The sequence below is a fragment of the Monodelphis domestica genome, chromosome 2 (assembly GCF_027887165.1).
Source record: "Monodelphis domestica isolate mMonDom1 chromosome 2, mMonDom1.pri, whole genome shotgun sequence".
NCBI lineage: Eukaryota > Metazoa > Chordata > Mammalia > Didelphimorphia > Didelphidae > Monodelphis > Monodelphis domestica.
Window position 1 is genome coordinate 450,297,051 of NC_077228.1, and position 26,296 is coordinate 450,323,346.

At 38.7% G+C, this 26,296-nt stretch overlaps 1 protein-coding gene across 1 annotated transcript; it reads right to left on the reverse strand.

The window, feature by feature from the left end:
- Positions 1-142: 142 nt before the first annotated feature.
- MPC1 (mitochondrial pyruvate carrier 1) lies at positions 143-20,888 on the reverse strand. Its single transcript, XM_056814389.1, has 5 exons — positions 20,818-20,888; positions 17,578-17,581; positions 4,694-4,790; positions 1,010-1,142; positions 143-698 (listed from the first exon to the last, which is right to left on the reverse strand). The coding sequence occupies exons 1-5, from the start codon at positions 20,886-20,888 to the stop codon at positions 674-676; spliced, it is 330 nt and encodes a 109-aa protein (XP_056670367.1). The 3' UTR covers positions 143-673.
- Positions 20,889-26,296: the final 5,408 nt, after the last annotated feature.

Sequence of the window (26,296 nt, forward strand, 5' to 3'; positions counted from 1 at the left end):
TGGAACCCATCCTCTCCATATTCATGTGCCTTCTCCCACCTCTTTGCATGCTGGAGGACTACCAACTGTGGTGAGGAATGGTGCAAAAAACACAAGGGGAAGGAGGAGAAAGAAATTAACAAGTTAACACCCTCAGAGGAAATTTACTATTTCAACGATTTATTGCAATTAAGTTACAGCATTTGATCATACATACTGCATGGAAGTACACAGATAACTGGTTCAAATAATTACTTCACTGGAAATAAGATTTTTGTGTGCAGCCAGCTACCACTGGTTGACTACAATAGAACAAACCAAATTTTCTGTGTACATAAGTGCTAAAAGTTACAAGCTTTGTTCTCTTCCATTTTTCATAAGATAAATCCCATGATCAAGAGCTAATATACATATTATTTCAGATTAAAACCATCGTTGAGATCATTAAATTAGTTGCATAATTTGAGCTACTCTTTAAAAAGAGAAAGGAGAAAATGGGTTTAGTATTTGTAAGGCAGCAAAGAGTTATCCTAAGTACTCTCAGCTTTTTCTAAAGAAAAAAGTCTGGCTAATGAAAAGATGCTGTGTGTTATCTTCCTTTCCTTAGCAAGATCATGAGTGATGGAATCTGTGTCTTAGCAGCTGTAGCTGGAAATGCTGTCTCTGCAGTGGGGTACAACCCCACCTCCCACTATTATGCGGAGGTTTTTTTACTCAAGCTGTAAAGAAAAAAAGAAAACCAGTAAGCACTAAGATCACATAGCAATTATCTAATATTTGGTTCCACATCAGATCCAAACAAGAACAATACTTTTAAACAAACATTTATTAAAATTCCTGATTTTATAAAAATGCAGAATGGCTGGATTGTTTTAAAAATGACTTTAAATGTTAATGCATCAAAGAAAACCTCAATTCACTGTCTGCCAAACTTTGAATGAAACCTTCTCAGCACTTGATTAAGCCCCGATTTTAGCCTGCTGTTCAGGATTTATATTCCTTCTTTTTCCCTCCTAAATGAAATGCTTACTTGTGTTTGACTAGTCTTCCTCCCTGGATGATCTGGGCCACTTCATTTGTTGCATGGCAGGCAAAGAGGAGCCAGTTCCGAGGCTGCACCTTGTAGGCGAATCTCATGAATGCCAGAGAGTAACAACAAAGGGCTGTGTAAAAAAAAAGAGCAGAAGAGAACCCATGAGTCTGCTTCCTGGGGATGGTCAACATGGAATCTAGAAACCCCAAGCTTTAGGACTGGCTTGTAAATAGGAGACCCCAAAGTTTGTACTAGTTCCCAGTTCCCTGAAGGGAATCTCAGGCTAGCAGTTTCAAACTGAATGATGGACCCTAAGGTAAATGACAATCCCAGTGAGGTGGGGCTAAGATTTGCTAAGCACTCTTTTTGTCTTAGATTGTCTTCCCCATTGTATCAGAGACCCTTTCCCAAGAAGACCCACACCTGGGCAGGGACCTTCCTTTTTAGTATCCAACACGTCCCTTCCCTTACACCCTAGCCTCTGGCTATGATTCCTTTCCCAAGCTTGCCTATATCCCTTCAGTATAGTTTGAACACTCTCATTTCCTTCTACCTATAGGGATGTCAATCATCTTTCCCAGCCCCTGAATTTCCCCAAATGGTATATAGGTTCCCCACATTCTTTTGTTTCTTGGAATTGTCTAATCTAGTGCGGCTGGCATTCCCAAGGGTCAGAGACCAGAGTAACCAGAGTTCAATTCTCGGACTCTGTGTAGGCATGGGGTGCGCAGCTCCATGTGGAGGCCTAATTTAGCACTGTACCCCTTTCTTTAATTAAAGAGTGGTTTTTCTGACTATTTAATAGTTCTGTGTTTTTTCCCAGTTAACGGGACCACAGAGAGTGATGCCATGGGCACCTCCCACAGGTGGTCATCTCCTGGGCTAATATATCCCCAATGAGGGACAGGTCACTAACTCAGGAAGCAAGGTGAACACTGATGCCAAAATTAACTAGTTTACTTCTCAATAATGCTAAGAAAAGATTTAGTAATAGGCAGAATGTAAAATTAGTCCTGATAATGATTACTATTGACAGATATGTGGGGATCAAGTTTTTTTTTTTTTTTAAACCCTTACCTTCCATCTTGGAGTCAATACTGTGTATTGGCTCCAAGGCAGAAGAGTGGTAAGGGCTAGGCAATGGGGGTCAAGTGACTTGCCCAGGGTCACACAGCTGGGAAGTGTCTGAGGCCAGATTTGAACCTAGGACCTCCCATCTCTAGGGCTGGCTCTCAATACACTGAGCTACCCAGCTGTCCCCCGATCAAGTTTTCTATGACAGTGTTATGGCTCATACCCAGCAAACTTCCACTTGATATATTTCCCAGGCATGAGACCTTGGCTAAATCTCTCAACCCCTGGGCTTTGGCTTCTTTGATTCTAAAATGAGGGTAGGCTAGAGGATATCCATAGTCTCTATGATTTTAAAGCAGGGCTTCTTTACCTCTTAAAGTCATGATTCCCCTCCCCACTCTGGCAGTCTGGGGAAGCCTGCGGACCCATTCCCAGAATAATATTTTCAGGTGTATAAAGCATATAAGACTGCAAAGGAAACCAATTATAATGAAATGTGATTATCAAAATATTTCAAAAGAACAAATTCATAAATCCCAGTTTCAGAAACTGTTCTAAACCTCCTATCCTATAAAAATGATCCTATGAAAATGGGGTTAATGATTATTAATGGAGTTTAGTAGAAAGAACACTTTAGTTATTATTGGAAAACCTGCATTCACATTCATGCTCTTACAAAGGTTAAGTGACTTACACATGGTCACCGAGCCACTAAGTGACCATGTGTAAGTCACTTAACCTTTGTGTCATATTAAGGTTGGACTCCAGGGTCTTTAACTTACCAACTTACTATCAGAGCATATGATCAAGGTTTTAAATAAATTTAACCTAATCATAAAATTTTCAAGTTTAAGGGCAAAAATGAGTTCTATAAATGTATATAATAAATATATAAGTACAATAAAGAGTCATTCATCACTTCAACATACTGAATGTTAGAGCCAACTAAGTCCTTGGGTGACTCAGTGGATTGAGAGCCAGGCCTAGAGACGGAAGGTCCTAGGTTCAAACCTGGCCTCAGACTCTTCTCGGCTGTGAGACCCTGCGCAAGTTACTTGACCCCCATTGCCTAGCCCATACCACTCTTCGGGCTTAGAATCAACACAAAGTACTGATTCTAAGATGGAAGGTACGGGTTTAAAAAAAAAAGCATCATAAGGGAGGAAAATGCAATCAAAATGTTTCAATCAAGAGCAAAACAGTTTGCTCTGTGTCAATACAACCTCTGTAACATTTTCTACACTATGACTGTAATTCTAGAACTTATAAAATAGTACAAAATAAACTAAATAGCAAACATATGCTCTGTTTGAAAGATATTGTTATGGGTATATTTGATCTTGTTTGGGGATTTGATATTGATAGCTGATTAATCTTTATCAGTTGGTATAGATAAGTTTGAGCTATTAAGTTAGCCTAGTTGTAGATAGTGGATGAACTGGCTGGACATGGCTTAATCCAACACTTATTTATTATAAACTATCAGGAGAGACAGGGAAAGGATAAAGGAGGTAGAGATAAAGCAGAAAAAACATTATTCTAATACTAACTTCTAGATACCCCCCCCCCACCTTCTAAATCCTCACGGATTTGCTTCTACTTAAAACTATCCTCAATTATCTATCTAAGACCCAATTCTATCTATATAAATCATTCTAATAAATAATAAATCTAATCTAATTACCTAATAAAATCTAATAAATCTAATCATTCTAATAAATCTATCTATATAAATTCATTCTAATATATGAACTTCAAATTCACAAGTTGCCTGTTTAGATGTGACAATCAGAAATTAAAAGCCTCTCTCTTTCTCCCCCAGCAGGGAGCCCGATCTTCATGCTGTCCAGTGAGAGCCAACAGAGAGCTCCACTGCTGGCTGATTCTCTCTTCACAGATGTTCTTATAACTTCTCAAAGTTATTTTTAACCGAAATTACTAACAGATAGTCAAAGAGAAAAGTCTCCAGCAACCTCCTCAAGACAGTGAGTTGGAGAGAGTGGCCCAGAGTTCTTTAACAGTCTTCATCATATAAATCTTCCTTAGAGTGACCACCATGATTGTTCCCTGGCTGTGTCTTAAAAGGGGACCAGGAAAAAAATCCTTTCTCTGATATTTATCTCTACTTCTAATTATGCTAGATAACTAATTAATTACCAATTAAACTCAACAATGTCAAGATAAAATTTAAAAGACTGATCTTTTTTTAGCAAATAAAACATTCTTAAACACATTTACACAAATAAAAGTTTTAAACACATCACAACCACATTGAAACCCATTCTATACCCTTATGCCAAACTATAAACTACCCTACAAATAAATGAGTAAGAAAAGTTGAAAGAATTGGGTTTTAGCGGAGGGTCTAAATTTAACTTTGTTATGTCCATCAAGTCCTGAATGAAGGTTCTTCTCAGCATCTCCTAATTGAAGAGCAGCTACTACCTGACATATGTATATATTTACCCACAACCTGCCTCCTGAGTAGAAAAGAAATATGTAACAGACTGTATTACCACCTTATTATATATACTATATTATAAAACGGGCTGGAAATCCTTAACAAATCCTGTCAATTTTCCAATTATTCAAAGATTACATTCTTACCAAATGTCATTCTTCCACTAATGATTTCTGGAGATTTCTTCATATCATTGAAGGCTGCAATTGGGAGCCCCCAGTTGGCTACTGGTCCCCAAAAGTGCTATAAAATAATGAAGAAACAAAAAGGGCAAACAAGAATCAAGTAAAAAATACAGAACGTTAAATTATTTCCTACTTTCTAAAAGTAACATTAGTATTAAAATGTCTCATTACATCCCTGTTTTACTTTATTAACATTATTTTAATTGTGTTAAAAATTTAGACAAGTAGTTGCTAAAGTACAATAAGGCCTCCTTTTTCAAGGTTCTGATTCTGAGGTTTCAAGTTATATAAGGTCAACCTTGAGGGACAAGGAAGTAGAAGAGGTGCTCTCCCTCAGTTTCAGGTATTTCCTTGCAGGAAATCTGCTATCAGGCTGCCCAGTCACATACAAGTCTCTTCTGCTTTCATTTTCATTTTTTGCAAGGTTTTTCTTTTGAGGGGTGGGAAATGGGAGGGGGCACTTCATGATTATGCTGTGACTAAGTCATTTTGGTTTTGTATCTGTGTTTCCTTTATCACTTTCATATAAGAAAAATGTAAACACAAAACATGAGTATATTCCTCCACACATGTGTATCTGGGAGGGGAAGTTTATATACCTTTTTTTTTTTTAACTGTATATACAAAAAATGTGATTCCCCACCAAAGGCAGGTGTTTGCTAATATCCTTGGTTTCTGCTATCCCTATTAAGTCTTAGAATACATCCCCCATGGATATGAGGGTCCTGTTGTACATAGGTATGGACTGGCAATTTTTATATTCCTATATTACAGCTAAGAGTAGCTTTGGGAACTCATATTCAATCTTAAGGCAGACCACCACTAAATCATCCCTAATTATCCCATTTATAAATTGGGAAGGAACAAAGATTTGTCAACCTCTTATCAAACTCATTCAATTTTATATCTTGGAAAAAATATAATAACCAAACCCCTTTAACTATCCTTATGGTGTTTTATCACATATTTATCCTGACAACTACATAAATGAATAGCCCAAAGTAGAAAAACTTTCTTAAGTAGTAGCTTGAACAGGAGAAAAAGTTATGCCTATAAGATTCCAAGAACTCCAATTATAATCAATACCTCCAGTCCTCGATTATACTAAAAATAAAAGTTTTTGAAATACGATTAACAAAAATAATTTAAATGATTGCTATTTGAACAAATGTCTTTTAAACCTGAGGCCACAAAATTCTTCAGGCTGAGTTTTTTGGAGAGTTGGTCAAAGTAATAATGATGGATATTTACTTTTAGTTGGCATAATTCTTGCTCCTAGTTTTACTAATACAGAAGTAACTTATAAATGAAAAAGAACCCTCAAAAGACCCAAATATATAAAAACTTAATTTTAAGGTCTATTTATGACTGAAAAATACCTGTGAAAAGACACGGTTGGTTCAAAAATAAGTATTTGTCATAAAACCTGTGATAGGAGGAAGTCACCTGATCACACTCTTGATGTGGCAGGATGTTATTGTCATGAAACTTACTACTAAAATTCCCTATATTTGCACGAGCATTCTTTGGTCATCATCTCTTTTCTTTCTTCCACTGCTCCACTCCCCAAACCCCCAAACTACCCAGTTTTTCTCCCTTTCCAACTCACTTTTCCCCCACAACTTTTTTGACTCCCTCCACCTGAGTTATTGTTTTTCTCTTCCTCTGCTACATTCTTTACTAACTCTTCAAATAGCCTAAATCATCTAGCCTTTTGATTTTTCCCAACAAAATACTATATCTGAAATCTTTTCTTACTAAATTTAAGATCTATGTATGCTCAGGTAGAAAAACATTCGGCAACCAGATTTTCTGGAAAAATAAGCCATTTTATGATTTGCATTTCAGAATAGAAACAGATATTTGGGGACCAAAAAATCTTACATAATCAAATCTGGAATGGATAAATGCGTTGATATGGTAATATATGGCATGCTTTGGATAATGGTTCTCAAGTACAGTCATGTCAACACTTTTTCTGTGGAGAAGTTCCTCCTACTTTGGCTGCCTTTTTCCTAGCAATACTCTTTGGGGAGGCTCAGTTAACTGGTAAAAATGGAAACTACTATAAATTCCGTGTACACAAACAGCAGGAGAAAAGTTATATATGGGAATCACTTGTCTTTAGAAGTCAGGACAGAATGGTCTAAAGAGGAAAAGAGGTAAAACTGGGGGCAAATTTAATCCATAGCTCACCAGTCAAAGTGGTTAGATATGCTATCTCAGGCAAAGGGAGCCAGGTCAGGTGTCCTTAACTTTGAAAATAAAGTAAATCTGTAAATCCTTGAAATGAAGTACAAACATGTTTCTTACCGTACTATTTTATGAGTGGCCATCGAGGTTCAAACAGGGGAAACATAGGAAAAACAAAACAAAGCAGGGTCAGTTGCTTTCCTGAGATACTGGATCTATCAGTTAATCCTAATTTCACAGGTTTATCTGCACCACTATTGAGTCATTTGGCCTTAAATATATCAAGCATTCTTTTGCTTTTCTTGGACAAGTGTTTTTAAGTTTACATTGATATTACCTAAAGGTTGTAATCACTAAATACCACTTTATATATACAGAATGCTTATTATGAAAAGCTATTCCATAAAAGTAGATGCCAATATCCTGCATTTCAATGTTCTATAGTGACAAGTAAACCTAATTTCCACTAATTTAGTGACAAGATGAGAGAAATAGTCAAAGCTCAACATTTAGAGCAAAAATTAAATTTTATACTGAACTGATTTTTATTTCTACAATAAATGCTTGTTACATTTCTGTGTGATTCCTCCAAACAAACATTTCTGTTGTCACAGCAAAGGCATAAAGAACAAGTCAAATGAAATTAATACTTAGAGAATATTCTGAGTAATGCATAAGTAACTTTTGTTTATCAGAAGTATTAGATATGAATAGTAACAAATTCTCAATGAAATGTTCATTAACTACTTGTTAACATCTAAAAACACATTTCAGAGTTCCCATTATTTTCACAGGACCATTCATCAGAACTGGAAGGGACCGGGGGTGGGGGGCTATCATCTAATAAAGCTTCTTTATTTTACTGATAAAGGAATTGAGGCCTAAGAAAGTAAGGAAATAACTTGTCCCAAATCACCTAAGTGACAAAAGCTAGGATTTGAACCCACATGCAATGATTCAATGCTCTTTCTACTATGCCTTTCTGATGCCAGTATTTCAAATGCACCAGAACAAACTGAAATTAGAAAATTTCTATTTCCTAAACAAATTCAAACATAGCACATGTACTGTTCTACAGGTAAGATGGAGCCAGTTAAGAGTATAAGACCCCAACAAGGTGATCAGGCTAAAGCAGTGAATTCATTAGATGACAATCCAAATATCCTTGGTTAGGGATCTAAAATCATGCTTTGCACATAGTTACAATTACAAAATACAGGGGCCTTGAGGTGGGCGGGGGGAGAGAATTGTGTATTGCCCAACTACATAGAAATGTGTTTTTTTACATAGAACCTAGACAAGGGTATTTTGAGTAATGCCTTAACAGTGGTTGACCATCCAGGCTCAATTCTCTGGTTGGGGCACTATAATCAATCCCTTTATCTCAGCCATAGGGCAATGTGCTAATAAGTTTGCACAAGCTCTAAAAGAGAATTTTCATAACTTCAAGTTTGCAACCTTTAAGAGATTTGGTAACCTCCACTGTAACTTTAAAGAAGCAACAATGGTCTTACAAACCTGTGTTCCCTGGACTTAGAATTTGAAGATTTTGTAGACATTGGTCACCATTTTGCTACTAATAAGCTGCTTGACTTTGAACTACAGACTAATTTTCAGCTATAAAAAAGACTAATACTTGTCTTGCCAATCTCAAGCCATTATTGTGAATACCAAATTAACATGAATTATACCTATGCATGTATACTGTATACTTTTATACAGATATGTGCTTTGAAAATTGCAATAGTTTTCAGACAAATTAACAAGTATTTGCTAAGTATTTGCCATGTACAAAACACTGCCTCATCCCCAAAAACACTATGTGCCAGAACTATGGACTTGAACACAAAAGTGAAATTGTACCTGAGCTCAATGGGTTTATATTCTATTTTGGGGGGTAGGGGTGGGGGTGGGGTGGTATAATACAGCCCATATACAAGTAAGCAAATACAAACTAATTTGAGGAGAAACTAATTGATGTATATAAATATATGTATAAAAATTACTATGTAAACATGTGACCTTGAGTCATTTAAATAAAAACAACAAAATGTTTGCAAGTGGATAAGAATCTGGAAAATTTGGCTTTCTTGTATACGACTACTATTCTGCTCAAAGAAAAGGACAAAAATCAGTGTAAAATAACATAACTGAGAAGTAAACAGATATTTTATAGGGTCAATATGAAGAATTAGAATGTTTATTTGTCATGGTTATTGGATATCTATACACCTGAATCATTTTAAAGAAGGGTCTTGAGGAAGAGAGATATTGGAAAGGCATGCAGCAAAGGCAGGAAACAGCTGAGTGAAGACCTGTCAGTCAAATGAGTGTATTCTGATTTGGAATGTTACTGGGAAAGGCAGCTTGGAGGGAGACCAACTGTGGGGTGGATCCTGTTTGCCTAGTATCAGGGAAGGAAGAAGCTGATTTTTCTCTTGGACTTCGGAGAATCTAGCTGGAGGTGGCCTGGTGACTTTGAAGGCAGAAGAAGGACAATAGTCCAGATATCTCTCTGACTTGCTGTGTTCATGATCATGACTGAAATCCAGACCTATCAGACATTTCTCTCAACATCCCCCAACCTAAAACTCACAGTAGTATTAGGGAAATCCTCATCCCTCTTACCTCCATTCTCTATCTTTTCCTGTCTTCCCCAAATAAATCCCTTACTTAAGATAAAGAAGAGAAAGATTTATTTCATTTGAAACATCATAGCTCATCCTGAGTGGTTGAGAAAGAAGGAGAAAGTGGGGAGGGGAAGCTGAAGAGGCTGAAGAAGAGGGAAGCTGGAAGAGGGAGGAAACGGGAGGAAGGGAGGGTAGGCAAAAGAAAGAAGATAACTGCCTGATCTGTTCATTATCAATTAATAACCAAATATAGTCCCTTATTATTATCTATTACAATTTGGCACCCAGACTGACTGAACTTTACAATCCCTAAAACAACAGCAAAAATGTTCAAACAAGTGATCTGTGGGGTAGTTGTGCTGGCAGCCATTACAGGCTATTGGATCTATAAACATATTATACAGCAAAATGACCATGATAGCAGATTCAGTGGAATATATTAGCAATACCACTATGTTCATACTCCAGTTGCCATTCCAAAAAGAAACTATTCTCTGGCAAATTTTGACACAAATCTATATCATTTCCATGGCTGCAATATAGACACTGACCTATCTTAAGAACATCTACAGATTTCTAATCCCCAAACAGACAGCACAGATAATGGTAGTGGGGATACAAACCTAGAGACAGTAGTCAAGAACATGTTTGAAGAATTTATGAAGGCAAAAGTGCTCGACCAGATTAAGGATAAGGGAAATGGTCAGGCAGATAGTGCACCCAAAGAGAAAGACAGAAAGGCCAAGAAAGCAAAGTCTAATGCACAGGGAAATGACAGTGACAAGGACACTAAGACAAATAGTGAGAAAATTTTTCCACTCAAAGATGTTACCAAAATATCAAGTACAGCTGGTGTGTTACATTCAAAGATTCATAGACAATTTACTACCCAGGAGTTGTTCTCTGAAGTTCCCTGAAGAAAAGGGTCCCAAAATTTATTGACCAACCCTATAAGACTCGGAAAGAACTTAAACACACTTTCTGAATTTTTTAACCAGATTTCCAAGATGTGGAATTTCTTTTGGCAGAACTTTTTAGCCCCCATGAGCATTGCCAATTCATTGAAAAGACTAGATCAGAAAACAACCTGACAAGTTGGCCTAGAGAGGAGCAAAGGGGAGACCTTGATTTTTCTAATCCCACCAGCATGACCTACCTAAGGAAATGCCTGGAAGACTTGCTCCAAGCCATTAAGCTGTGTTGTTCAAAGTCTAATGCATGGGAAAAATTTGACAAATTGATGGAAAATAAAGGAGAATATCCAGCTTCCTTTATTGATCGCCTGTCTGAAATGGCTGAATCTATAATGGGCTTAGAGGCAAACAGAAGAGTCTACATCGCATATAGGGAGACAGTTTTGGAAAGGATGCATACCACACTTAAAAAACTTTTTCAGACATTATTTTCCAAAATATGACACAGTGAGTTTAATTGAATTACGTGATATGGCAACTTATATTCATGACAATCATACAGAGCAAAATAAACAGATGCAAAATTTAAAGGAAAAATTAGAAGAATCACAAAAAAATTTAAGAGATAAGGAGATTGAGGAAATCAAAAAGCTGAATACTGTTAGGACAAACACAAAACCTGCTTACAAGCCAAGAATAGTGCAGAGAAAGACTAGGAAATGTTTTTTCATGAAGGGTCTCTAAATTTTTTCATCCTTAGATTCCAATTTCTCTATTTCAATGGTAGCTAAAATGAGTACTGCCAGTTTTTAAAAATTAATGCAATCTGTGTATAAAGATGATTACAACCTTTTAACTCTATAACTGCATATAATATCAGTATGATGAGCCCAAACGATACTTGTTCCACTCTGAAAGCCCAGGAAGGAAGGAAAAATGGTAAAGAATTTCTTTTTTCAAACCTAGTGAGTGATAAGGTCCATCCAGGTGTTGTTACAGCTAGTTACTAACACTGGCTGGTGCGTCAGGGGCCTATTTCTGGAGAGAAGCAACATGATATTGTGGAAAGAACATTTTACTAGGAGTCTAGATAGACACTTCAGTTTCAGTTCCAGTCTTGCTGCTAATTAGCAGTGTGTCTGTGGGCACAAGCTATTTGACTGTTAAATACAGACATGCCTACTCTCTGGGTAACATGAATATTTCTAAATATCTCTAAAATTTTTTCAGAATCTATAGTTTTTTTGGTAACCATATTTTGGATGGCAAGATGAGGCTGAGGATTAATATCTTAGAACCCTAGGAATGTGGAGTAAGTTCTAAGAACTTGGGAGTTTGGGAGCTCAAGAGTTTTAAGTAGCAAATGATAGAGTGGTTTAATATTTAAGCTTGAAAAACAACTGCTTGATCACAAGGGTCGGTGAGGATATGACTGGGAAAGTAGACTCTAAAATATCACCCTAGTACAAATATTAATAATATGAAAATGGGTCTTGATCAATGACACATGTTAATCCCAGTGGAACTGCATGTCAGATATAGGAGGGGAGGGGAAGGAAAGAACAGGAGTCTTGTAACCATGGAAATATATTCAAAATCATCTAATTAAATAAAATTTAAAAAATATTTAAGCTTCTTTTCTAGAAATAATTTTCATCCTCAATCAAAGAAGAATAAAGTGACTAGTATATATACAGGATTAGGCTAGAAACTGTGATAAATGGTTTAGATGCTATATGATCTTTGTCCTCAGTCTAGAATTTACATAGTTTACAGTCTAGGATGGAAATATAATGAATACACAAATAAGTACAGTCAATCCTCATCTTTCACAGGGATAATGTGTCTAGAAAATACTGTTGTAGTGAAAATTTCACCTTTTAAGATTGTTATAATATTGAACTATGGCCGCCAAGGAATTTACTTATGAAATTCCTAAAATGAAACACTCAAGTCAGAATGGAGTTTATGGTGGTTTAATCACAACGGGAGTAAGAAAAGGAGAGGGAGAGGAGAGGAGAAAAAGGAAAGGGGTTACTCAACATTTGACCAAGGCAGAGGGAGATTAGGCCCAAAGGGCCAAGGTAGAAAGGAATCAGTCCTTGACTCACGTGACCGATCTGAAGGGAAGCTGTCTGCGGGCCTCCTCCCTGTTCAAGCTCCTAACACCAAATAGCGTCTAGCCCTGTCCACAGGAAGTGAGAAAATTCCAGAGGCTGCTTTCTCCGTCACTTCCTGTGCCTCACAAGTGCCAATGGTGGCTCAAGCTTGGCTTAGGACAGCCCAGGTGGGCAGTTAGTTATTTCTGATTTGTCATTGACTAGCACATGCCTGTGTAATGTGGGTATGCACAATTTTTTTGTGCTAGAACAAGCAAGATGGAGAGTTTTAAAATTCACAATACCCCGAATGCTGATACAGTGAATTTATGGGAAATAAGGGGGTTAGGTTCCCATGACCATCAAAAACCATAATCTTTGTTTAGATTGCTGAAATTAGACTTTTCTTGCAATTCTTGACATATATATATTCTTGATATATACATATAATTCTTGATAATCAAATATTAATTCTGATAATTTGCACTTTTCCTAGCATAGTAACCATGCAATAACCCATTTTTAATGCAGGGGAGGGGAGAAGAAACAGGAGAGAGGGAGGCAGGGATGGTGATATCAGAAGAACCCTGAGATAAAAAAGGGAAAGGAAAACCTACCATCTCTAATCTCCTGGTGGTTGTACTGTTGGTTCTACAATGTCAAAAAGCACATGCCTCAGGGCAAGTTTTGCTTCTCTTAGGAAAATGAGGATGGGCAAGGACACCTCTCATTTTTTCACTCTACTGTACACAGCCACCAATGTGCTTGGTTGGTAAGGCAAAAGTAAAAATGAGGTTACAAATAAAATCACACCAATGTATGAAGTGGCAAAAATGCACCAATGTTGAAGACTGGCTACATATAAGCAGTAAAAATGTAAAAATTATGTATAAATGCATGAAAAGTGCCAAATTCTTTGGAGAAATAAAGGTTATCATTGACTAGGGAAAAATCATGGAAACGACAATATTTGATTTGGCTTTTGAAGGATGATAGGAATTCAACAAACAAAAAGCAAGGTAAAGGAAGAGGAAGAAAGGTGAGGAGAAAATTTAAGCAAATGGAAAGTATATATACACAGAGTCCATAGCAAGCAATGTATGAAATAGGAAGGAAAACGGGGTAGAGGTGGACTTAAAGGTCATTAAATAGCAGGTTCAGGAGTGATGACAATTCGACTTGCAAGCAGCAAAGGTCACTGGAAGGTTTTAAGAAAGGGCAAGGAATGACCAATCTGTGCACAAGACTAGATTGACAGTGGCATAAAGGTTAAGCATGTGCATATTCACAAAGCTAGTAATTTTTGAAGCCAGGTCTCAAAACTGGACCTTCTGACTACAAGTTGATTTGTTTTTTTTTTACTATGCTGCCTTTATTTATGTTCTCTACCTACAAGGGACATTCTTTTCACTGAGTCCTTAATGAATATATCTATTATTCTTGATCTTGCTGATAGCAGAAAGGTCTCAAAATCTCCCTTTGCCCTCTATTATTCTATCTTGACCTCTAACCTAGAACATAGCAATATGTTCTTGGAAATTCTGTGGAAACTTGAAAGCTAAAAATAGCACAACTCATTAACCAGAGTATTTGATGAAATCATCAACCATAGTAATGTCAAATTTATTTACAGATATATAATACAAAATATTATTTGATAATATAAGGAAATACTACAGTATTTGGGTTCCACCAGAAAAGGCTTGGCTTTAGAATCTTATTGCACACCTGGGTTGAAATTTTTATGTTGGAAAGCCAAAATACCAAAACCAGGGCACCTATAATAAATGAGGAAACAAATCTAGAATTACTACCCTTACAGAGTTTGATTAATTTAACAATTAACTCCATCAGTTCCTCTTTATCCTCATTCTCATTTCTTAACCAAAAAGGGAATAGGAAAGGGGAAGAAAAGACTATTCTTTTCTTTCCTTGAAGTATAGGCAGCATATAAAAAAGAAATATTCAAAAGTGTAAGAAAAGACAACAGATAGACAACCCAGAAGGAATCTACTTGATTTAGTATTCATAATTCAAAATTATGGTCTAGGAAAGTGGGGTAATGAAGTTAGAAATTACAAAGGACAGAACACTAAGAAATCTGAGAAACTAAAACTACTGTGGTCTAGAATTCAATATCTGCCATATACTCTGCTTGCCTTTTCTTAAGTCTTTGCCCACAACAACCCTATAAGGAAGATAGTGCCGATATTGTTATTTCCAATTTGCAGATGAAGAAATGGAAAGGTCTAGTGATTTACCCTTAGGTACAACTAGAGTTTAGGAGAGAAACTGGGACTGGGCATATAGATTCTGGAATCATTTTAATAAAAATAATTGAATCCAAAGGAGCCAGCATAAAGAGAGCTGGGAATAGATGTTCTTTGTGGTAACATCAAGTTATTTTTTTAAAAAATACATATTTTAAAAAGGTTTTGCTTTAGATTGTAACTTTAGTTATATAAATTCCATTAGAAGGCTATAAAAATTACAAGGAAACAGCCGAGTCTCAATTTCTTAAATCTGTAAACTAATGATGAAAATATTTATAGTTTCTAACTAGACAAAACTGTTGGTAAGACTCAAATGAGAATACCCATAATGCACTAACATTAGTCTGTTATTCCTCCAGTTAAACATTTATTAAGTTCCTATACCTAAAATACTGTGCTTATGTTATGATCTTTGCCTCAGCTAACCATATCTATAAGAAACCTGATTCTTCTATGAAGTTAGTCCCTGCATAACCCAAATGGAGCCAATTTATTAGGAAGAGAAGATAGAAGAAACCCAAATATGGAATGTTATAACAAAGTCACAGCATAGATAGCAACAGGGGCTTCAGTTAAAAGTAACAATGCTCAAAGTATGGGCTACTAATAAGAGTGAGTTGATAGCAGAAGCACCTAATGCTATCAGTCAGAGATTAAAGGAATATTCTTCAAAATGATCTAGAGTTATTGCTATTAAGATTTGGATGGTCCCATTTAGATTGGTGAAAATTCTATCAGAAAAAAAATTAATCTAGGAAAGGAAGTAAGGGGTCCACACCACACCTCTCAAACCCCAATCAGCTAGATCTTTTCTGGTCAGTCTGAAATGACTGATTATACACAAAGCACAGGCTGGGTCAAAAATGAAGTCATATTCTGTCAAGTTATGAACAAAGTTGATGACTTTTCTTTTGATACTCTGCAGTAATAAATTAAGTCCACCTATCCTGAAAGATTTACGCATATGCCTGGTGAATGAACAATAGAACTGTCTTTGTCTATGGCAACTATCCCTTTTACAAATCCCAAGACTGAGATTTCTTCTATCTGTGGGTAGCCTCAAACATATTCTCAAGAACTCTATGTCTGTCTAAATGATCACCCTAGTGCAAATATTAATAACATGGAAATAGGTCTTGATCAATGACACATGTAAAACCCAGTGGAAATGCTTGTTGGCTATGGGAGAGGGGTGGGAGGAGAGGAGGGAAAGAACATAAATCATGTAACCATGGGAAAAATATTCTAAATTAATTAAATGAACTTAATTTTTTTTTAAAAGTAGACTAACCACAAAAAAAATTTTAAAAACAACTGTATGTCTGGTTGCCCCAGTATGGACAAGCCTTGAGACTTTCAGGAAATTCTTTTTTTTCAGGTATGGGCGAAATTAAATAGCCATTGAAGTTCTTTTCAAATATTAAACTGTTACTGTGTGAAAATATTTCTGACTTCATCATATCATCACTATGTCTCTATAATATATTTTTCACTTTAAAACCAATCAGTTTTACATTTCATGAAATTCAGGTTTCTCATTCCTCTTCCTAAAAATGTTGATATTGGAAATCTTCTCTGCTTACAATGATATGATTATTTTCAAAAGCAACTCTTCTTGAAAAATCTATTATGAAAAAAGTGAGGAAAATATTATAAAAGGTGAAATTATTTGAAAAAAATCTAAGAACGGACATATATCTTAGAATACCTATGTGACATTGACATTGGGCAAGTTACCTCTAGGACTCAATTTATTCATACGAAAAATGAAGAACGATTAAATGGTCTCCAAGATAACTTCCAGCTCTAAAATTATTAGTTTCAGTTAAAGCATTCAATAGAATTGTAAGATCATCTAGTTGCTGAAATTCAGTTCAATCATTTTCAGTCATATTCCACTGTTTGTGAACCCACTGGGAATTTTCTTGGCAAAGATACTGTAGTAGTTTGGTAATTCCTTCTCCAACTCATTTAACAGATGAGGAAACTGAGGAAAATAGGGTTGATGAAGTTGAGTCTTCCTGACTTTGGTTTGGCACTCGATCTACTATGGCACCTAGCTGCTTAGTAGTAGAAACAGGTAGATCTAAAAGGAAAATATTTCCATTTAAATGGCATCCATTTAACAAACATCTCATGTCATGGTTAAAATTCTTTGGAGCTTGTATATTAATTTATAATTATTTATTAAGTAGCAAAAAGTGGGTTGGAAAAAGAAAAGGCCCATAGTCATGGCCTATCCGTCACATAGCTAATCTGAACTCCATGCTCATTTTGAGTCTCCACTCACTTCTGCGGCTTGGTTGGAACAGCCCCATGAGATTCCTTGATCCATAACTTATAGTCCCCTCGCTATGACATCACCTTTTCTGGGTCTACCTGATTGGATAGACTTAGTCTGGATCAGAGGCCCATCTTCTGGACTTTGGACATGAGGCATCATGTGGAACAAGATGTAAGTGTCTTCTGGACATCTTCCCAAAGTGCTCATGAGCCCCTCCTATAGACCTTATTCTTAATCTACAGGTGTGGAGGATGAAGGGAAACCCAATCCTTTTATTATTATTTTTTTAAACCCTTATCTTCAGTCTTGGAATCAATTGATTCCAAGGCAGAAGAGTGGTAAGGGCTAGGCAAAGGGGGTCAAGTGACTTGCCCAGGGTCACACAGCTAGAAAGTGTCTGAGGCCAGATTTGAACCCAGGACCTCCGTCTCTAGGCCTGGCTCTTGATCCACTGTGCTACCCAGCTGCCCTTGAAACCCAATCCTTCTAGACTGTTCTTAGGGTAACAAAAAGGGGTGCAAATTGGTGATCAATTTTCACAACTACCTTGTTTATGGTACCTTTTCAATACACTTCATAAGTACCAATCAAACTACAAATTAGGCCCAGTTTATTAGCAGAAAAAACTGGCGGTAAGGAGCCAAAGCAACAATAGCAGGTGTCTGTCTGCTTTTTTTCTACTCTCTCATTTCCTTCTATCCTTTACAGCTACTTCCTCCAAAAGAACCAATGATTTTTTTGAAATCCAAAACTAAATCAAGCTAAACCTCCTAACACCAAAATAATTCTTGGACATGTTTTTCTTCTTCGTTTGTTATTTCTCATTTGAGGACATAGATGTATTGAAAACCAGTATAGCTTTTGTTCCCCTATTCAATGCTCCACAACATAGACTTGCATTATATTCCTCAGAGTATTTCAAATTGATCTTAAGAATATTTTCTAATGAAACACAGAATTTCAAAATTAACATTTACTGAACTGTCCAAATATTCCACATCTGTAAAGTGCCCTTGGGGCTGAGATCAGTGCCAAGGCAGAGTTCTCTAATTTACATGTTTATTTTTTATTAAAAATCAGCTAACTAAAGAAGACCTGACCTCACATAAATTTCTAAACCTAATTTCTATATGTTAGTTATGCTCCTAAATGATTCTAATCTTTTTTAAGTAGTTTCAAAATTGTTGTACTAGATATAATGCTAGGAGGAAAAGCATACAACACAAAGTTAAATAGGTGCCGAAAATAGATCAGGTCAAGTTGGAATTTTCACCTTGAATGTCCTTTCACTGTAACTTAAAAGGAAAAATGTAAGATGGAAAAAAGGAGTTTTAAGGAAAAAAGGAATATGTAGAGCTCTTCTAAATCACATCATATACAAATGCTCAGACAATTGTACAGACTAAAGACTTTAGTTATCTAACATAAAATAACTTCATTTTAATGTAAAGTTCTTCTGCAAATTTGTAACCATGTTTAATAAGTATATTTTAGCATATGGGTCAGGTTGGTGTCCATAACTGCTCCTCTCAAACCCCTCATCAGATGGAATCTGAGAGCAAACAAGGATCAATTTGAGGTCAAAAACAAGGTTACTAGATGGTGATTTTTCTTGTGATATTTTTATAGTATTAAAAGGAAGTCACATACCCTGATATATTCAATTGTATGTCAGGTGAATGCAAAACACATAACTGGCAACTGGCCAGTTCAGACAATCTCTCAGATTGAGGTTTCTTCTATCTCCATGGAGAACTTCTACCACCTCCCTAGATACATAGGTCTGGTTGTTTAGGCATGTAAGGCCTAACCTCCCTAGAATTAAAAAGATCCAATACCTACAGAACATTAGATTCAATCCAAAAAGCACTTGATAGGCACCTCTGCTGTGCAAGGCCTTGGGGTTAAAGACCACGAAAAATAAAAAAAGCACAAAAAATTTTACTAAATTCTGAGAAGACATGTACATCAAGGCAACTTGTACAACAAGAAGAAAATGCAATGTATATATAAAATTAACACAAAGTAAAATGGAAGGGAAAACACTAACCCCTCCAGGAAGAGATCAGGAAAGACATCATCTAGGAAGCTACCTCAAGTCTAAGAAGTATGGGTTTCCAATTCTGGTTTTTTAAAAGCTTTTGTAGACGTTCAGTCAAATCTGATTCTTCATGACTCTATTTAGGATTGTCTTGGTAAAGATAACAGAGTGGTTTACCATTTCCTTTTCTAGCTTATTTTACAGATGAGGAAACTGAGGCAAAGAGGGTGAAGTAACTTGCTCAGGGTGAAACTGCCAGGAAGTGACTGAGGCTATGGTTGCATTCAGTTTGAATTCCTGACCTGGGCCTGATGATTATCTACAGTTCAATCTAACCACCCTGGTATTAGATTAATTTACATTTCGGGGACTTGGCTATAAAACCGGTAGGGAATAATTCCTACCACCTATTTCATGGGGCTGTTATAGACAAAATATAACCAAAGATTATGGATAAACTCTAAATAGACTGACATGCATTCATAAATGAAAAAAGTTCCTCTGTGGGAGGGAGGTGCCTTACCTTGCAAAAAAACCACAAAGTTTCATACTATGTGGTCTTAAGTTCAGCATACATGTTTCCTTTCCCAACTTCTAAATGATAAACCCATTTTATCCCAAGAGCCATGGAATAGATTGGGCAGGCCACATAACTCCTCAATGATGGGAATCTACTAGACATCAGTGAATCTTGCACTAAGGCCCTATACTGTCTTTGAAGGTGTTCAGTCAAAAGGCCCAAAGGCAGCCAGCCACAACGGAAGCCCAGAGCGGCCCTAGCCCCAGATCCTTTTTCACTCTTCATGGCCAAACTTCATTTAGAAGCCTTCATCTCTCTCCCTCCCCAACCAGGGGCAGTCACTACTGACATTCATCTTCCTTTGGAAAAGAGAGCACTGGGACTGGGGGCAGGATGAATTAGTTCAAAATCTCTTCTTAGGCACTTACTAGTAGTGTGACTAAAGATAAGTCACTTAACCTCATCAGTGCCTCACTTTCCTTTTCTGTAAAATAAACCGGTTGGATTAACGGCCTCTAAAGTATTTTCCAAGGTTATATTCAGGCTCAAATACCTCCTCAGTTAATTACTAACGGTGTGGCAAAGGACAAGTCCCTTAAGCAGTCTGTGCCTCAGTTTCTTCATTTGTAAAAAGAGAAGATTGGACTCAGACTCTCGAGTCCATTCCAATTCTAAATCTATGATCTAAAGATTCAAGACGCAGGTGTTTTGACAGCTGAGAAAGGCGATCAGAGCCAAGGCCCGAGGCTCACCCCTCAACAGAGCCTCGAAATCGCCTCCTCCCGTCGAAGCAAAAAACATCTCCCTCTACCCAACCAACCCCCCCCCCCGCAGGGGGAAACTGTGGGTGCTCGAGTCCCGGCTCTGAGTCTTCCTAGTCAGAGCGTTCCAGGCCACCAGAAGCCTCGGAGCCTCAGTTTCCTCATCTGTAAAACAAACTAAGGACGGCGAGGATGCTGGGTCGGATTGGGTCCAAAAAAAAGCTCCCGTTGGCGGGAGCTTCCCGTCGCCTCTCGGCAACCTGCCCTAGCGGAGCCTAGGTCCAGCCACCGACCAGGTCCTGCTCCCGGGAAGGACAGCAGCGTGGAGGGGTAGCTTCCTCTCCCCCTCCCGCGGACCCTCCGTTGTCACCTCATCAAATAGTCCCGGAAATCCTTGCTCCGGACATAGTCGGCCGCTTTCCGCACCAGAGCCCCTGCCATGGCTGCTGACGCCCGCCGCCGCCACCGCCGCCGCCGCCGCCGCCGCCACTGCCTCAGCTGTATCCCAATGACAACCCAGCCGACCCGGCTGGGGCGGGCAGCAAGATCCCCTCCACCACCCCCAGCGGCAGCGATCTAACAACAACACCACCCTTGCTTTACGGCAGTTTCCCCCCTCGCTCCCCTCTCCTCAGTCTCCCGGGTGATTAGCCCCAGGGGAAGGGAGCGGGAGACTGATTGGCTCTCTGGGTCCTGCACACCCCTTTCCCTCTGTTCCGTCAAAGGGGTATGGGAGGGGGCCGTAAAGCACCGCAGAATTCACTTTGAAGGTTGCTAAGGAATACTAGTTCCCCCGCCCCGAGGAAAGGAGAAAAGGGGGCGGGGCAAGAACAGCTGCGGGCTCCTTGGGGTTGGCTGAACGCGTGACTCCCCACCTATTGGCTGACTGGCGACGATGTCTGCTTCCCAATTAGCGCACAGCTTGGAGGCCCGCTGCCCCGCCCCGCTATTGTTTTTTGGTCTTGCCTCAAGGGCACCCTTGGAGAACTCCAGCTGCTGAGCGGACTAGTCTAGCTCGGGCTGCTCCTCCTTCACCTCTCCCGCCCCCAGCCTGAGTCACCCCACGCTGGCGGTCCAAATGGGCTGCTCCTCCTGTACAGGCTCTTCGTGGCTCCTCTACCCTTCCGCTCCTGTTCCTACTGCGGCCTTTTCACAATGATTCTTAAAAACCCAATCCACCAGGTGCTATTCCTCTCCTTCCCCGAACCCCCATCTCCTCCTGCTGAGCAGAGGTCAAGTACCTGGAAAAATGTATGAGACAGAGTTCTAAGCGTCAACATTCATTGCCAACGAGAGACTTGACTTTCAAATATTTAAAAGCAGGTTTATGACAATTTACAAAAGCTAACCCGAAGTATGGTTCCTGCCTCTTAAAAGAGCAGCTTGTCAAAGAGAATCGGTAATAATAGCTAACATTAATTATATAGTGCTTACTGTGTGCCAGATCCTGCTATGCACATTTATTTTACTGTACTCCTGGATGAAGCTGCTCCTATTACACTCCAGTTTACCGACCGGAAAACTGAGGCAAACAGCCACTTGCCCAGGATCACACAGCTACGAAGTATCTGAGGTCTTAGTTGAACTGATTTTTTTTTAATTAATTAAAACCTTACCTTCTGTCTTGGAATCAATACTGTGTTTTGGTTTGTCAACATGGAATCTAGGAACCCCAAACTTGTGGCCTAGTGGGATCTGGTGAACCCCAAGTTTTAGGACTAGCTTATAGGTTGGAGACCCCAAAGTTTGTACTTGTTCCCTTTTCCCATGGGAATCTACAGGTAAGGGAATCTCAGGCTAGCAGTTTCAGACTGAGAGGGAGACCCTCAGAGGAATGACAATCCTAGTTCGGTGAGACTAAGCATATGCTAAGGACCCTCTTTGTTTTAGGTAATCTCCCCTATTGTATCTGACCCTTTCCCAGGAAGATCCACACCAGAGCAGGAACCATCCTTTAGTATCCATTGTAAGTAGCCCCTTCTTTTACTTCCTACCCTCTGGCTATGATTCCTTTCCCAAGCTTGATTGCATCCTGTCAATGTAGTTTGAACCTCCCATTTTCTTAGTAGCTGTAGTGATGTCAGTCATCTTTCCCTGCCCCTGGACTCCCCAAATACTATATAGGTTCCCCACATTCTTTTGTTCCCGGGAGTCCATCTAGTGAGGTGGCACTCCCAGGGTTCAGTGACCAGAGTGGTCAGAGGTCAGTCCTCGGACTCTGTGTGCAGTTGTGTGTGTCTGTCTGTGTGTCTGTGTCTGTGTCTGTCTGTGTGTGTGTGGTGTGCAGCTCTGTGTCTGAGCCCTACTAGCGCTGAACCCCTTTTTGCCCTTGATTAAAGAGAGATTTTGACTATTTAATAGTTCTGTGTTTTTCTCCAGTCGACAGGTTCCTAGGCAGAAGGGGGGAGGAGGGGTTAGGCAAGTGACTTACCCAGGGTCACACAGCTAGGAAATGTCTGAGGTTACATTTGAACCTAGGACCCCCTGTCTCTAGGACAGGCTCTCAATCAACCTGATCCCAGGCTTGGCACTCTACCATCTAGATCCACGTGTCATCCTTGGTGTCTAAGGTGATAAAGGTCACTACTACTACTCGGTGGAAAAATTCAGGAAAGTATACTTATTGAAATTAAGCACATACACGATGTCCCAACTCCAATCCACTGTAATCCCAAAGTTACTCATTCATGTAACAAACATTAGTTAGGCAACCATCTCGCCCTCCCCCCCCCCCCCAAGATAGATAGAAAGACAAGTAAGTAAAGCTCTCTCAGACCTCAAACTATTCCTTACTGGCTCACAATGTAGCCAAACCAATTTAAAAATATATAATAAATATGCACTTGAAATATAGGTATCTATTTCATCAGTGTGGAAATGTCAATAAACAAAGCACATTGCTTTGTTTGAATCCAAATAGATTTTATTAAGATTTGTTGTCTCTCTTGCCTACACCTTTGATTTTTAGGTGAAAGTGTCTAAGGTACCTGAGACAATATTATGTAATAATATTTAGTGGTGACAGTTCATCTATGAGCCCTGGTTTTGCAATTTGCTCTCCAGCATCCTTTGTAAGCGGACTTTCAGCCTTTACCTATGTCAACTAGAAAAAACACAGAACTATTAAATAGTCAAAATCACTCTTTAATCAAGGGAAAAGGGGTTAGCGCTGCTACTACGACAACAGAGCTGATTTCCAAGACTGCACCGGAGTCAAGACGCTCTGGTCACCAGCCCCTGGGAGTGCCACCGACTCAGGATGGACTCCGAGGAACAAAAGAACTTGGGGAACGTATATACCACTCTAGGTGACCTGGGGGGTTTAGGATTAGAGGGACAGTTGATTGACTTTACAAGGGTAAAAAAAAGGAAAATGAAGAGTTCCAGACAGGAATAATAGTGAGGGGCTGGGGCCCCACAATGGACACAAAAGGGAAAGACTCAGCCTAGGGCTGGGTCACCTTGGTCATGGACTTTAGCCTAGGGGGAAGAAACCATTGGGACAAAAGGGATGGGATTTGCTGTTCCCACCCAAACTACCAGGAAGTTCACTGTCTGGTGAAGAGGGACCTTCCCTCAGGGGGAAACTCTCCTGTGACAAGGTCAAAACCTGGGGTTTCTGCCTCCAAGCTAAATAAACTGGGGATCTCTAGATTTCCATGTTGACACCTAACAGTGTTTAGTGAGGGAATTCATTGCCTCCAGAGGTACCTCATTCTAACTTAGGGTTAGTAATGTTTCATTACCTCGAGATAAATTTGCAGCTTTGCAAAGTAAGCATGGTGCCTGGCACATAGTAGGCATTTAATTAATCTTGGTTCATTTGACTTATAATTTTCTACCCACTGCTCCTAGCTTTTTTCTAGCTCAGATGAATAAGTGTAAAGCCTCTACTAACAAACATTCATATATTTGAAGATAGGTATTAAGTAATCCTTTTTTCTTGAGTTCAAAGTCAGCCGTATGACCCTGAGTAAGTCACTTAACCTCTGCCTCAATTTCCTTAACTGTAAAATGGGGAACAGGGTAGCACCTATTTTAGCCATGATGCTTTCTTTGTACTCCCCAGAAGCCTGATCCAGCACCCACTTTGCTAACCCATCTGCCCCAGTGGCAGCTTGCTGCTCAGGAGAGTTCTGATACAAGACCAGGAGGATCCTGGCAGCAGGATGATGGTGAAGCTCAAATTAGATCACATTAATTAGTCATATTGGAGAGTATTTGTAAAGCATTTAACAAACTGTATGGCATTTAGTGGGCACTTAATAAATGATTGTTTCCTTCCTTTAGATGTGAAATGCTTTACAAGGCTATATCTATATCTCAGCTCTAACAACAAAAAAAGTGGTCTTATCATCTCAGATTATGATTGTTCTCCTGTTAAGATTTTTAATTATTTGATATATATGTGTATACATATATATATCAAACAAATATGTGGGTTTTGTTTTTCTTCATAAACCTATTATGATTAAATTTTCATGTCTAAAGGCTTGCCGTGTGATTAATATTTTCAGCCCTTATAACAACAAAAGACCCTCTCTTGAAGTGTGGTCTGCACTGGTGAAGAAAATGGTGTCATCTGAAATCATAGGTTTTTTTCAAAGCATTTGTCTTTAGCCTAATTCATTTAAAATTATCTCTCTTTTTTTTTTGCCATTGTAATAATAACTAACTTTTAAAGAGCTCTCTAAGGTTTGTAAAATATTTTATTCACAATAACTCTGCAACATATACAGTACATATTTCGTTATCCCCACTTTATTTTTATTTCTTTATTTTTAAAACTCTTACCTTTCTTCTTAGAATCAATATTGTGTATTGGCTCCAAGGCAGAAGAGCAGTAAGGGCTAGGTAATGGGAGTTAAGTGACTTGCCCAGGCTCATTCAGCTAGGAAATGTCTCAGGTCATATTTGAACCTAGGACCTCCTATCTCTAGGCCTGAACTCTCAATTCACTGAGCCATCCAACTGCCCCCTCATTATCCCCATTTTAGAGAATTAGGAAACTGAAGCTCAGAGCCCTGGGTCACACAGATTCAAACCCAGATCTTCTGATTGTACCATATTGCATTTATTCTATGTCCATACTTGAACATCTAACATAATTTATCTATCCAAAACATATTCATCATGAACCAATTCATTTAATATTCTTTAGGATAAGAAAATATTCCATTACAGTTCTTTTATTCCACAAACACTAACTCAGTCCCTGCTGTGTATTATAAGGTCCTGTGTCAGCTTTTATTTGGTTTTGTAGCATCCCAAGCATATTCACATCTATGAAATATAAATGACTGTATGATTACTGTGTCTCCAAGCATAAGGTTATACCAATGAGGCTTGTGAATGTAACCTTGAACTGGCCATGCAGCCCTTGGCTAAAACAAACTCATTAGCATGCTCGGACTCAATTCCCCTGGAAAGCGTGGTTTGCAATGTACGCGCCCAAAGGTGTTCCCTCTACCTCTGCCACCCAATCTTAATTGTCTACACTTTGTGATGTGGTTACTACATCCTTGGGAGTACCACCCAAGCAGGACAGGAATAAATTCAGAGGCAAACCCATGAACTTCCTCTTGGCCTTTCTCCCCTTCCATGGAGCTCCACTGGGCTCCTCAATGACTATCTCTCTCTCTCCTCTTGACCTTCTCCTTCCCTGAGGCTGTAACCATCTCTGGCTTGCATTTCCTACCTTAATCTCCTCCTCCGCCCCAGTTCCTTTGTATTCATACTCTCCTATCAAAGGGAGTATCATAGGGGTTGCCTGCCCTATTCAACCACTGACTTGTCTGTGTCTTTCATTTCCACCCTGGTTCTCGGTTCCTACCTCTCCTCTGGTCCCA